At 42.6% G+C, this 15,050-nt stretch overlaps 1 protein-coding gene across 6 annotated transcripts in view; it reads left to right on the top strand.

The window, feature by feature from the left end:
* Positions 1-15,050, top strand: part of CREB3L2 (cAMP responsive element binding protein 3 like 2) — a 425,600-nt gene that overhangs the window by 373,541 nt on the left and 37,009 nt on the right. For all 6 annotated transcript variants that reach the window (XM_042973220.1, XM_042973216.1, XM_007082638.3 and 3 more), the window contains one exon: positions 5,874-6,090. In XM_042973220.1, the coding sequence (XP_042829154.1) occupies positions 5,961-6,090 (130 nt within the window). In that variant the 5' untranslated portion in view covers positions 5,874-5,960. The remainder of the gene's footprint in view (positions 1-5,873; positions 6,091-15,050) is intronic.

The following is a 15,050-nucleotide window of genomic DNA, read 5'->3' as shown; positions in this document are numbered from 1 at the left end:
TTAGAGAAGGTTTATTATTGGTTATCTGGGGGATGTTCATGAAAACATTCATTAGTGCTGCTCAGGAGAAAGAAAACGGTGGCAGCCGAGTAGCCCAACCTGGCAGCTTCCCTGGGAAAGCCCTGCAATCAAAAAGAGCCTTGCCTCAGGGTAGAGCAGGATTACAGAAGGTCAGCAGGGTCAGCACAGCTGGCCAGAGTAGACATTGCCGCTCAGGGGACAGAAACGTGGCTTGGAAATGCAGGGACTGTGAGTCCGGCTCTTGTGTTTGCCGTTTAAGTTTGTGTTATTTATTTCTCTTTTTGTTACCTTAATTTTGGTCTTGAAAGGAACTCTGTCAGATATGTGAAGAATATTCACCAGCAGGCAACCAGTAAATTTGTCCTTGGAGACCTGCTCAGGGAGGCAGACCCTGACTTCAGGTTATCTTATAGTCTGGAAACCTGGGTCCTAATCTTAGTTTTGCAGGTGTTGTGTTCCTTGTATGCAAAGCGTGGTCAGGAAAGGCCCAGGCCTTTGGTATTTTCTTATTTACTATTTTGTATCCCCACTATCTATTTAAGGTTTAACACATGGTAGCTGCAAAATCCATGAATCTTCCTCTAACTTGGGCATATCTCAACCTCTAGGGACATTGTAAGCTTCTAGGGAACTAATTGTAAAGTGGAGCTTGTGGGAGGGGGGTGGGGGAGGTGAGAGCAGATGAGGTCGACCTTCAGGAGTTGAAAAACTAAAGCATTAGAAGCACAGGCAGTGGTGGTGGATTTAATATGGATGCTTTTGAACAACTCAAAATCTCTAAAGGTGGGTCACAGGATTTGTATTTTGTTTTTAATTTCCTGTCATGTTGAAGAATGTTTATTACAGTATCGCATATAAAAATAAAATATTTAGGAGTGCCTAGGTGTCTCAGTTGGTTAAGCATCCAACTCTTGATTTTGACTCAGGTCACGATCTCAGGGTCATGAGATTGAACCCCGTGTAGGCTCCATGCTGGGTGTGGAACCTGCTTCAGATTCTCTGTGTCCCTCACAGAGCTAGAGCAAACAATTCTATAATTTGTATGGAACCAGAAAAGACCCTAAATAGCCAAAGTAATGTTGAAAAAGAAAACCAAAGCTAGAGGCATCACAATTCAGGACTTCAAGCTGTATTACAAAGCTGTAATCATCAAGACAGTATGGTACTGACACAAAAACAGACACTTAGATCAATGGAACAGAATAGAGAACACAGAAAATGGACCTGCAAACATATGGTCAATTAATCTTGGATAAAGGAAAGAGTATCCAATGGAAAAAAGACAGTTTCTTTAGCAAATGGTACTGGGAGAACTGGACAGCAACATGCAGAAGAATGAAACTGGACCACTTTCTTACACCATACACAAAAATAAACTCAAAATGGATGAAAGACTAAATGTAAGACAAGAAGCCATCAAAATCCTAGAGGAGAAAACAGGCAACAACCTCTTTGATCTCGGCCACAGCAATTTCTTACCTGACACATCTCCGAAGGCAAGGGAAATAAAAGCAAAAATGAACTATTGTGAGCTCATCAAGATAAAAAGCTTCTGCATAGCAAATGAAACAATCAGCAAAACTAAAAGGCATCCTATGGAATGGGAGACGTATTTGCAAATGGCATATCTAATCAAGGGTTATTATCCAAAATCTATAAAGAACTTATCAGACTCAACACCCAAAAAACAACCCAGTGAAGAAATGAGCAGAAGACATGAATAGACATTTTTCTAAAGAAGACATCCAGATGGTTAACTGACACATGAAAAGATGCTCAACATCACTCATCATCAGAGAAATACTAAAGAAACCACAATAACTTACCACCTCACACCTGTCAGAATAGCTAAAATTAACAACTCGGGAAACAACAGATGTTGGCAAGAATGCGGAGGAAGGGGAACACTTTTGCACTGTTGGTGGGAATGGAAACTGGTGCAGCCCCTCTGAAGAACAGTATGGAGGTGCCTCAAAAAATTACAAATGGAGCTACTCTAGGAGCCAGCAATTGCACTTCTAGGTATTTATCCAAAGGATACGAAAATGCTGATTCGAAGGGGCCTATGCACCCCAATGTTTATAGCAGTGCTATCAACAATAGCTGAATCATGGAAAGAGCTCAAATGTCCATTGACTGATGAATGGGTAAGAAGATATGGTATATATATATATATATATATATATATATATATATATGGAATAAAATATATATGGAATAAAATGGAATATTACTCAGCCATAAAAAAGAATTAAATCTTGCCATTTGTAACAACATGGATGGAGTATTATGCTTAAGCGAAATAAGTCAGAGAAAAACAAAAGTACCATATGATTTCACTCATATATGGAATTTAACAAAACGAATGAGCAAAAAGCAAAAGAGAGAGAAAGAGTGGCAAACCAAGAAAGAGACTCTTAACTATAGAGAACAAACTGATGGTTACAGATGGGAGGTGGGCGGGGGCAATTGGTGAAATAGGTGATAGGGATTAAGAAATGTCCATTGACTTATGATAAAGAAGATGTGGTGTATATATAAATATACAGTGAATTATTACTCAGCGGTCAAAATGAATGAAATCTTGCCATTTGCCAAGAAACAAAACAGATGAACATAGGGGAAAGGAAGGAAAAATAAGATAAAAACAGAGAGAGAGACGGACCATAAGAGACTCCTAAATACAGAGAACAAACAGGGTTGCTGGAATGGTGTTGGGTGGGGGGGATGGGCTACGTGGGTGATGGGGGTTAAGGAGGACGCTTGTTAGAATGAGCACTGGGTGTTGTATGTAAGCGATAAATCATTGGCTTCTACTCCTGAAACAAATGCTAACTTTAATTTAAATAAGTAAATTATGTGAAATAAATCGATAAATTAAAAAAAATACCATGAAGAAAAGCAAGTTTATATAATACATAATTCAAGAACAGCTTATATACAGTTACCGAAAAGTGAAATGCAATACAAAAGTGTATAGAACCAATTGTCAGGAATAAAATATTTAGTCCTCACAGGAAAAAAAAAAAAGAGAGTTCTCTTTCCCTGTCCCCCTGTTCCTCCCTCCACCCTGCTTGGGCACGTGTGCTCTCTCTCAAAATAAATAAATAAAATCTTTACATATCTTCTTCTCAAGAAGAAATAGATAAATGCAATGGGATGCACAATCCGGAAGTACAGGTGAATGCATCAGTGCTACCTGTATAAATATTAATAAATCTGAAAAATATTCTTGGAGACAATAAAGTTGCAGAAAGACATATGAGGTATGGCACTATTTATTTAAAGTTTAAAAGGTTCATTTGTACATAATCGAAGCATATATATGTAGTAAGAATGTAAAGACCTGAATAGGGATGATAAGCAAGTTCAGGGTAGCAGTAACTTTAGGAGGGATGAAGAGAAATGGTTGGGGGCTTCAGTAAGTCCCTTCATGTATATTTGTTTAAAAAGAAAGAGTCAAAAAAAAAAAAGAGTTAAGAAAAACAGGTTGTAGCAGCAAACATGGAAAAGTTAAGATTTTCTTCCCATAAGAATGAATACATAATCATTCATGGTACTATTTTCTATAATTTTTCCGAGTGTTTAAAATATTTCATTATAAAATGACAAAAACAAAACTCTCCTGGTAATTGGGATGCAGGCAGTCGGCCTTTAGGAATTCTTGCCTAGATGCTTCTAAGAACTACTCGTTCTAAATGTGTTTGTGTGCAGAGAACTCTCCCCCAAGCACTTCTCTTATTCTTATAGATGACCGATGCCGATCCGCCTGTGCCCAAAGTCCTGATGAGATGCAGCCAGTTCTCCTGTTGATGATGTTGGTGAAATCCACCAACCTAACTCTACTTTGAGGACCTAGCCTACAAGGGCCTCTTCCCTGTTGTCTCTTTCTCACCTTTATTAAAGGAGATGTTCTGTCCTACAAGCTCCATAATCTTAGAGCTCTAACCTCCTGCCTTCCTGTCCCCAAGCTGCATTCATTTCAGAACACCTTTACTGACAATTCAGTGGTAGAATTTAGTATCCGTGGGGATCCCAAGAGTTTTCATTGCCTACCCTAAGCATCGCCATTTGCAATCAGTTCTCCTATTGTTGTATCTGCTTTTGTAACTTCCTTTCTATACCAGAAGCGTCCCTAAAATTTAATCAGTAAGTGGCTCAGGGAATGTGAAGAAGGGAGAAGTGGCTCTAGCAGCAGGTGCTATGATGAACTTTGAAATTTAACTTAATTTTGTTATTATTTTTAAAGTTTATTTTAAAGATTTTCTTTTTTAACGTTTATTTTTGAGAGAGAGAGAGAGAAAGAGAGAGAGAGCATACCCGCACGTGAGCAGGGGAGGGGCAGAAAGAGAGGGAGACAGAATCTGAAGCAGGCTCTGTGCTGTCAGCGCAAAGCCCAGTGTAGGGCTCTAACCCATAAACTGTGAGATCGTGACCTGAGCTGAAGTCTGATGATCAACGACTGAGCCACCCAGGTGTCCCAAATCTATTTGGTTTATTTTGAGAGAGAGAGAGAGAGAGAGAGGCAGGGAGAGAGGAAGAGAGAGAAGCCCAAGTAGGCTCCGTGCTGTCAGCTCAGCGGATTCCGACGCAGGACTCGATCCCACAACTGTGAGATCATGACCCGAGCCAAAATCCAACAGTCAGACACTTAGCTGACTGAGCCACCCAGGCACCCCCAATTTTGTTATTATTATTTTTAATGTAGTCTGTAGTGGTAGTTCTAAACCAAGGATGGTTCTCCCCACTCCTGACAGGGACATTTGACAGTGTCTGAAGACCTTTCCAGTTTTTGAAACTAGGGGGGCACTACTACCATTCATTGGGTAGAGGCTAGGGATGCTGCTAAACACCCAGTAATGCACAGAAAAGCCCCACCCCCATAATAAAGAATTATCCAGTCCAAAATGTCAGTAGTGCCAAGATTGAAAAAAACCCCGGAATATCCCCTATCAATGAGGGAGAGTGGCTGGGGCTGCAGCTCCGTTAGAGTGGGGACCGTGGAACAAGGGACGTAGGAGTCCCTGTGAGTATGTGTATAGACCATTCCTGTATCATCTTCACGGCATGCTGTGGGTTAGGGAGTCAGTGGTGTTGAACATGGAGGATGAGAAGAGGTTAAGGAAAAACTGGAGAGGAACACAGAGTCCGGGTGGTTGGAGAGAGCAGAAGGAAGCTGCCTCTGATGTCTTTGAACTTGGCACCTTGCTATAAATAGCACCCTCGTGCTATAGAAATAGAGGATATAGTGTATTTTAAAATATTTTCCATGAAAAATGAGGTAGGTAGTTACGGTGTTAGCCCCCAGTGAGTGGTGCTGTCCTTCGCCCACACTTGTTTCTGTTGTGATTTTGCCATTCCTCTTGTCGAGAGGTGGAGTCTGTTTTTCCATCCCATGTGTCTGAGCTGGCCTCAACACTTGCCTTGACCAAAAGAATGTGGAGGGAGTGATGATGTGTGACTGCTGAGGCCATTCAGGTTTGGTTTTCTCCCCGTTAGGACACCACTGCCCTCATGGGAGGGATCTCGGCCTGACACAGTCACTGAGGAAAGGGTCCGGCCATTCGACTGGCCTGGCCCTGTGTCGCTCCCAGCCAACCTTCCAGCACAGTGGACTCAGATGAAACCAGCTTGTCTGCCCAGCCAACCCATGGAATAGTGAGGAATAATAAAGTGTACTTATGTTAAGCCACTGAACTTTGGGCTAGTTTGCTACACAGCAAGAGATAACTGGACACTGTATATAAATGGCTTCATTTGAAGCAGCAGATGATAGATTTGCCTTAGGATGTTGTGTACCTGTCAGATCACGGTTCAGAGAAACTGAGTTCTTCCTCCTTTGTGTCTCGTAGCACTTCTCAGAACTTCTGGATGAGTTTTCCCAGAACGTCTTGGGTCAGCTCCTTAATGACCCTTTCCTCTCTGAGAAGAGTGTGTCGATGGAGGTGGAACCGTCCCCAACATCCCCGGCGCCTCTCATCCAGGCTGAGCACAGCTACTCCCTGTGTGAGGAGCCTCGGGCCCAGTCACCGTTCACCCACGTTGCCACCGGTGACAGCTTCAATGACGGTAAACTCAGGGCAGGGGAAATACTGGGACCACGGGACCTTTGACTCGGAGCTCCTTGGGGGTGTGGAGTGTGCGTTACGCTATTGTCAGCACTCACGTTAACCGCATACCTACTCCACAGAAAGCCTGGGGCTTGGGCTGTGGGGAAATGCAGAGTCACGGGATGCTTTCCCCACCCCCGGCCGTGTGCTCTGGGAACTTGCTATAAGGAATGCCAGTAGTTGCTTTCTTTGACCCCAGGGACTGGGCAGCAGAACATCCTTTTGCAAATCAAGGTTGGCCTGTTTGGTTGGTAATTCCGGTAACTCCAATGGCTTAAGGGATCGTGTCATTTTTTTCTGAGAAAGAATTTTTATGACCGCTCTTCTCCACACAAGCTTCTTGGGCCTCCTCTTAACCCATATTCAGCATGTTCCCTTGACCACTTGTATACGAGATCTTGGCGAGCATTCCTAGGTCACCTAGCATTCCTGGTGACCCTTTCATGCCCATCATCAATGCCAACAGTATGGTATTTGTTGAAGATCTAGTTTTCTTGGCTTTAGAGTGTTAAGCTGTTTGACCATGTGTCTGTAAAGTGACTTTCTTCCAGATCTGAATTCCTTTATTACATATTATCAGTGCCTTAAATTGTAGCTATTGATTCACCTGGCAGTTCTTGAGTTCACATGCTAGACACTGGAGGAAATAGACATAAAAAATGAGCACATTGTTCTCATAGAACCTACCACGTGGGGAACATTAGAAATGTATACAACTGACTATAAAAATGGAGAATATATGCTAAGGGTGGTGGTTAAGGTTATGTCCTCCGCAGTCAGACCTCAGTTTAAGTTCTATTTCAGTGACTACTTGTGGGCCAACTACTTAACTTCCTCATGTGTAAAAGTAGGATAAAAACAGCATCTATTTCATGTCTTGTAAAGATTAAACATCAGAATATACGCCAGTGCCTAACCCAGGATATCATTCTTAGCTGCTGATACTAAGGATATTGTTCTCAGCCGCTGTTGCAATCATTCTTATTTCAAACCAGGAACTGTAAGAGGATGGCAGGGCTTTAGGTGATCAGGAAAGTTTGGGGGAGGATTTCTTAACTTCCCAAGCTATGACCTACAATGAAATGTGATATTGGGTTTCTAGCCATCAATATTCACTTTTGTTCATATTCATTCCCTATTGCAAAATTTCAGATAGTCCTCCATTGTTCTATAGAATGAAGCTGACCTCACAGCATAGCTTTCAAAGCCCTTTGTGGGCTGATCCTACCTCCTTTCCCCACCTTGTCCCATCTCTCCCTGTCTGTGTGCCTCTGGCACTGACTTTTCCACTCCACAACTTTTCTTACACTGTTTTCTTTATTCTGGGTTCCCATTACCTTTGTCAGCCCCACCAGTCAAATTCCCACCTACCCATCAAGACCCAACTCAGTGTCATCCGGTGCCAGACTCTCCCATCTGGAAGCTGTCGCCCATTATGTTTTCACAGCACTGCTTCTGTGTGTTTATTTGTTTTGGTTTTGCCGTTTGTCTAGAGACTATTACATGTGTCCTTATATTCCAGCCATTATTTATTTTTCTATTCTCTTCTCTGTTTTGAGCTGGTTTGTGAGCAAGTATGATTGTGTGTTCCTGGTGACTAGACTGTGCTTGGCACTTTGATGGTATCTGATAAACAGTTATTTCACTGAGTTAATTGTACAGTAAGTGGTTAAGGGAGAAGGTATAGAAAAGACTGAAGCACATTCCTAACCTCTGGTGACAGCATCAGGGAAGACACCTGCTCTGCTGTCCCCTACACTGCTTGCTCTCTGACTATGCACATACACTGGGCTGCATGCATTTGATCAGGTTGTGTTTCTTGGCCTTTCGCAGCTGTCTTGTACAGGGGCAAACACAGTGCCAAGTAGGAGTAGATATTTTATAAATGCTTTATGATTCACTCTTAAAATTCACTTCATAGCGATTTATTGAGTACCTACCTTGTACTTAACCTGCGAGGCACTGTTTTAAGCATTGAGGGTAAAAAGTGAACACAATTACAAAGGTCTCTGCCTTCATGGAGTTTACATTCTAGGAGGTAGGGGTGACGGAAAATAAGAAAAAGAAAAAAGTAAAATATATGGCTTATTCGATGGTGATCAGTGATATACAGAAAAAGAAATCAGAAAAATGGATAGGGACTTGCTGAAGGACGTGGGCGGGCATCTTAGTCTATTCAGGCTGCTGTAACAAAAATATTACATGGCTTATAAACAACAGAAAATACTTTCTTATGGTTCTAGAGCCTGGAAGTCCCAGATTAGGGTGCCGGCATGGGTGGATGAGAGCCCTCTCCAGTTGCCGACTTCCTGTTGTATGCTTACATGACAGAAGGGACGAGGGAGCACTGACGGGTCTCTTATTAATAAGGGCCCTGTTTCCATTCACAAGGGCTCCACCCTCATATGACATAAGCACTTCCCTAAGGCCCCTCTCCTGATAACATCACATTGGGCATTAGGATTTCAACATGAGAATTTGGGGGGACACAAGCATTCCCACCATAATGGGGGATGAGGAATTGAAATCCTAAATAGGATAGACCAAGAAGGACCAAATTTGAAGGTAAATTTTGAGTAAAGGTCAGCAGATGAGGAAAAGAACTAGCTGTCTCAGGAAGATGCTTCTAGGCAGAGGAAACATCAAGTGCAGAGGGCAGAGGCTGTGTGGCTGGAGTGATAACAATAGGGCCACCTTGTATTATATTTAGATGATTATATAATTGTGGAGTGGTCAGCCATTCTGCAGCCTTGCTGTTCTAGAACATGCAGATTAGAGAAGGCCTAAATAATCTAGGCGGACCCACTTGCCCCTTCAATTCCACGTATGTTTGCGGAACACCTGCTGTGGGTCAGACGCTGTCCTCGATAATTGCAATACACAATAGTGAAACTTAGATCCTGCCTACAAGTAGCTCAGACTCTAGTGAAAATGCCATGTACCCCAATACTTGACCAGGCAGAATGGAAATGTCCCAAGAGGAAATTAAACTGTAGAAGTTCAGAGCAGAGAGGGCACACCCAGAGAAGATCATAGGAAATGTACCATGAATGAGACAGAGTTTATTTGGGCCTTGAAGCATTGAGTAGAGTTGGAACAGTGGCTGGAGGGAAGCAGACGGAGGCCCGAGGGCTGGGACATTGATTCTTCTAAAACAAGGTCTCTAGTGAAATGGTTGCAAATAAGTACGTTTCCAAAGGTGCTGTCTCTTTCTCTTCCATGATGAAACGATTTCTTTGTATTTTAATTGCAATCAATATAAATGCAACCCAGGGGAACTCAGGGGTGCCATTGATGCTAATAGTTGAGTGTTAGGGAAAAAGAAGCAATGAATCTCTTCTGGGAAGGCTTTCTTATCATTAGACCAAAGCACACTCCATTCAGTTCCCTCACCTCGTGCCTTCCTCTATGTATAGATCCTGTGCTGCTATAGGCTTTGCTAGTAATTTGCTGAGAACAGGTGTAGTGGGTCAGATATAGCTTGCAAAGGGCTTCTGATCCACCGTTCATGTTCAAATATCGGGATTTCTCTGAGTTAAACCCACCTTCCTATGCCAGCAAAAGCACTTGTACAAGTAGGGGGTAATGAACAAGGAGGGTAACCATTTGGGTGGTGTGAAATCAAAGTTAGCGTACATGAGTAGATGGGGCACTTTCCCCGGAAAGCTTTGTCTACATCTTAGCATCCAATATTTTTCTGAGTTTGGTGTAGACAGACAGATGTTTGGGAACAGAATTATTTTATTCATTTGAAACCCCGTTTGCATCCACCTTGAGGGGGGATCAGCCCCAAGGATCCTTCTTGCAGCACGTGTTCTGCCCAACAGAGCCCCTTCCTGTTGGAAAAGGGTGGTAGTTCTTTAGGAAGTGTGTAAGAAGGCGGCATTTAAAAATTGCTGTTCACATTAAATTTAATATTCTTTTTCTCTCGCTTTGGGAAAACAGCTTAAGCAAAAGTAGGAGTCCTTGTTTCTAGTGATGGATAGCCAGTTGTTTCATTATACTTGGGAAAGCCAGTGATTCAGATCTCCTTGTCCAATTTTACTTAGATTAAGTGGAATTCCTCTGTAGTTGCTGCTAAGCCTAAAAGAAGATGATGAACAATTGGAGTAGACCGTCTCCTACTTTATTAGGATTTTTCTCTGTCTATCCTCTCTTCCTCTCTCTCCCACTTCTTTCTTTTCCTTTGTCCTTCCTTGTTCTCTCCCTGCTGTTTCTTCTCCCCCACGCTCCCTCCTTAAACCCCAGACCAGTGACATAGGGCATATTAGGTGCTCTTATCCTCTTAACTTTTCATGGACCTGGATGGACTGTAGACCCCTAAAATGATATACAACATTTTGGGCTGTCCACATTTGTCATTTTTTTCTGCTGAGAACATCTATAACTTTTTTTTAGATCCTCAAGAGTCTGTGACTGCCACCCTCGCAGCACCCCTCCTCCCCCTCCCCATTCCCCCCCCCCCCCCCCCCGCAAAGAGAGGTTGAGAAACACTGGTCTAAGATTACATAGGAGTCATCTATCTTCAGGACTGAATATGACTGTAGACTTCTTTCTCTGAAACACTAGAGCTAAAAAACTCATGTGGCCTCAGCAACCACAGGATCCAGACGTCAGAGTGTGGGCTCAGCCTTCAAAACCACCAGAAAGATATTCTGCCCCCAGCTCATTCATTTCTCCCCATGATTAAGGCTGTTAACCAGATGCCAGGCAGGGTTTTCTGTTCTACAAAAACAGAGAGAGAGAGAGAGAGAGAGAGAGAGAGAGAGAGAGAAGGTTATAAAAAGATAAGCAGAAACATCCAAGTAAAATGTCTGTGGATATTTCTATACGGGGATTGAGGGAAAAAAGCTTATATTTGAATGACCAAGTCCTGTGCCTCACCACATGGAAGGTATCTTCACGAGTTATTCTATTTTAGTCATGTTCCTTTGTAATTAACTCGGGAAGCTATGTATTCATTTGCTTTGTTCTTTAATTTCAGTCTTCTTCCTGAAGAAGAAGCTTAGTAGAGCCGGAGTAAAGCTGTTCAGGGCAATCTAGACAAGGGCACTACCCTTCCAGACGATAGAGGAACAAAATTAGAACCTACGTAAAATATCAACGGATTCAGCATAAAATACACTAGTATAGGAGTGATCTAATACAATATTTACACCACGCACAAGCCAAGGTAACTTTATTTTGGGTGGAATAAGGGATTGCAACTGTGGCCGTTCCAGGTTCTACAGGGGCTGGGACTAGGAACATAAATAATAATTATCTTCCTTCTGATTAAGCCAGCTGGGCTTTTAGTGCTAGCAGAGGCGAAGGATGGCTAGGTAAGCTGGCTTAGTACGGATACCCTAAATTTACGGCGCTGTTTTCCCAGGTGGGAATGAAAACAATAGTCTGCGAGCTAAAGATGAGCAGTGCTGCTGGTAAATGGGAAGCCTGGTGGAAGCCAAGACTCAGGGTTTGGGGAGAAACAGATATTTAGGAAAGTGGGGTGGTGTTTGGGGGAAGGTTTGAAGACGAAACTAATGTCTCATGGCTGATGATGCCAGAGCACGGACAGCGGGCCTAGACATGGATCATTAATGCAGGGAGAGAAGGAAAGGCATATAACATGCATGGCAAAGAAATCATGGATTTTGAAATAATTAGATGAAGCCCAGAGCAGGATTGACACACGGTCCAGTAGGTGAAGTAGAGGGGAGAGAGGAGTCATAGGTGACTTGGGTTTCCAGTCGGCAGTGTTGCAGATATCTTGATGTTGAAATGCTCCAAGGAGGTGAGACCTGAAAGTCACAGAAAGACCACGAACAGCTGTATCTTTATCACATTTACTTTGAGCTAGAAACAAGAGCGTCAGTCAGTCAGAGCCACCATCATAGAGGGTGTAGATTCAAGGGTAGAAAAGGAAGACTTGTCGCTCATCTCCCCACAGAGAGTAACTGGGTCCTCTGATGTGGGTGGGCTGGAGACTCAGAGGTGGTGGGGCTGCTCTCTCTGAGTCTGATGCCTGAGCTCATGGTATATGTCCTTTGGCTATTCGTCACCTTTTTGGGTATTGCCTTTACTTTCTTTGTCTAACAGGCAAGGAGGACAATGATGCCCCCCGCAACCTTTAAATTTTTTTTTGAATATTTATTTACTATTTTTGAGAGACAGAGAGAGAAGAGACAGAGACAGAGAGAGAGAGAGAGAGAGAGAGAGAGAGAGCATGAGCAGGGGAGAGGCAGAGAGAAGGAGACACAGAATCCAAAGCAGGCTCCAGGCTCCGAGGTGTTGGCACAGAACCCGATGCGGGGCTCAAACTTGCAAACTGTGAGATAATGACCTGAGCCGAAGGCCAACCCTCAACCAACTAAGGCGTCCAGGCACCCCACAGAGGTCCTTCTAATACATGAAAACATTTAGAACAGTGCCTGGCACGTTTTGGCTATTGTTCGTTGGTCTTAAACTGGGAATCTTTACCTCAGGAACACTGGATTCAAATTTTATATAAACCCAGGTGAGAATATAGCAAGAACCAGTGTTGCTTTTGCAGTAGCTAATTATGGGCTCAAAACACGTTAAGGGAATAATAATCACTTTTGGCTAGAGACCCATTTAATCATTGATCTGTTGTAAAGCAATATCCTAGAGTTGCAAGGAGAGCAGCCTGTGAATCCCAGGTCTGATGCACACCTGCTAGGTAACTTTAGGTGAGTTATTTGATCCCTTAGCTTCCTTGTCTATAAAATGTGGGTAGTAGTAAGTAGTGCATGCCTTACCTGGTTACTCTTAAGATTAACATATGTAAAGCTCTTACAACAACATTAGCATATAGTAAACACCCACAGTTAAGTGTTTGCTATTTTTACTCTTTTCAACACCTCATCATGTCACTCATGACTGACGGTTATTTCAGGGTTAAGGCTGTCACGGAGGGGACCGTGGGCAGACAGGCCACCAACTTTCATTCAAACATGTGGCGGGCTGTATATAGTTTCACGTGATTCTGAAGGCACCTGGGTGGCTCAGTCGGTTAAGCGTCCGACTTCGGCTCAAGTCATGATCTCACCATCATGAGTTCCAGCCCCGTGTCGGGCTCTGTGCTGACAGCTTAGAGCCTGGAGCCTGCTTCCAATTCTGTCTCTCTCTCTCTCTCTCTCTCTCTCTCTCTCTCTCTCTGCCCCTCTCCCACTCACGCTCTGGGTCTTTCTCAAAAATAAACAACCATTAACATGATTCTGACACACTTGACTCAATTCTTGCCTTTCTTCCAGCCTCCAGAACCCAGCCTTAGCATTTTCTCCTTTAAGAGATTTTTACATCAAAAAGCAGTCAAGATTTGCCAGCTCCTTTGAAAAATTTTGAAGAGCAAGCACAGTTATCAAATGCCGAAAGATTTAGATGAGGTGTACTTTAATTTACAAAAATTTCCTTTTCAATGTTAGTCATGTCATATCAATAGCAAATGGATATATATGTGCATGTATCATATAAGTGGGATTTGCCCCACGTGATTTCTCTTTTTAAGAATATATATGCGGGGCACCTGGGTGGCTTGGTCAGTTAAGCGTCCGACTTCGGCTCAGGTCATGATCTCACGGCCCATGAGTTCGAGCCCCACGTCGGGCTCTGTGCTGACCGCTCAGAGCCTGCAGCCTGTTTCAGATTCTGTGTCTCCCTCTCTCTCTGCCCCTCTCCTGTTCATGCTCTGTCTCTCTCTGTCTCAAAAATAAATAAACGTTGAAAAAAAAAAAAAAAAAGAATATATATGCATACGTATTATATATACATATGTGTATATCTTTTTTCTCCCCCTCCCCAAGGAATCAACATCTAATCAATACTGTAATTTCTGCAGTATATATGGAAGTGATTGAGGATGTACACTGTAGTGTTGCCTCTGTGTTGGCTCTGATGTAGTGTCTTTTCTGGCCCCTCCATGTACCCTGCTGTGGGTACTCATAGAGTCTGGCCCCATTTCCCATGGCAGTTCCGTTTTGTCCTTGGATGGGAAGGACTTGCTCACCACCAGCAGACAGTGGCTTATTTTTATTTTCTGGCTGATAGCTAAGTGGTGATGCTGAGGAATCATGCCAGTTGAGTTTGACCTTTGACAGGAAGCCATTTAAATAAAGTCAGATGATATGGGGGCCAATGGTCTTATTCCCCACAGTATGCACTACTGACCTTATTGGGTGATTTTTCCTTGTGAAATGAAACTTAAAAGGTGTGTAAACACCATTTAGGAAAAAAAAATTTTTCCCTCAATATCTGAGCTTCAGGTTTTAGAAATTAAAGGGTGTCAAGTGTACTGACTTTTGTTTTTGTAGTTTAGCCAATAACTCAAACATCTAAGGATAATTCCAGTTCTAAGCCATGGTGGCTCTACTGATATTTTTGACCAGAAAATAAAACCATAAAAATAAGGTAATGTGGAAAATTGTAATACATGTTCTATTCACGCCCTTTCACTCTATCCTTTATTAACCTTCTACCTTATAGGTTACATTTGTCATTTTGTTTTCTCTGATTTGATACTTATTTCCGATGAGGAACAGAGTATAAGCCCAAACTTGGTAGTTTAGGATGAAAACTCTTTTCTCTGATGTCAACTACCACTGGACTGCTATTCTCACCACACTTCTTACTGGCTGACTTTCTTCATATGAAGTCATTTATTTTATGATGTAACCGGTAAATCTAATCAGTCAATCTACAAACGTATTGATATGGTCACAAGTGATGGTTTAGAGGATTTATTATGGCAAGTAGGTGCAGCTATTTTGTTGCAATAGGTTCTGATATAATGGATTTAATTTCTTGCATATACATTCAGCTATATCGTATCAGCCAGCTATACTGCTGCATAACAAGAACCATTAGCTTTAAGAACAGTCACTTATTATAGCTCATATGTCTATGCCTTGGCTGGAGGCTGGG

Source organism: Panthera tigris, chromosome A2 (genome assembly GCF_018350195.1).
Source record: "Panthera tigris isolate Pti1 chromosome A2, P.tigris_Pti1_mat1.1, whole genome shotgun sequence".
Classification (NCBI taxonomy): Eukaryota; Metazoa; Chordata; class Mammalia; order Carnivora; family Felidae; genus Panthera; species Panthera tigris.
Note: the sequence above shows the minus strand (reverse complement) of the source record. Positions and strands in the feature narration are given on the sequence as shown.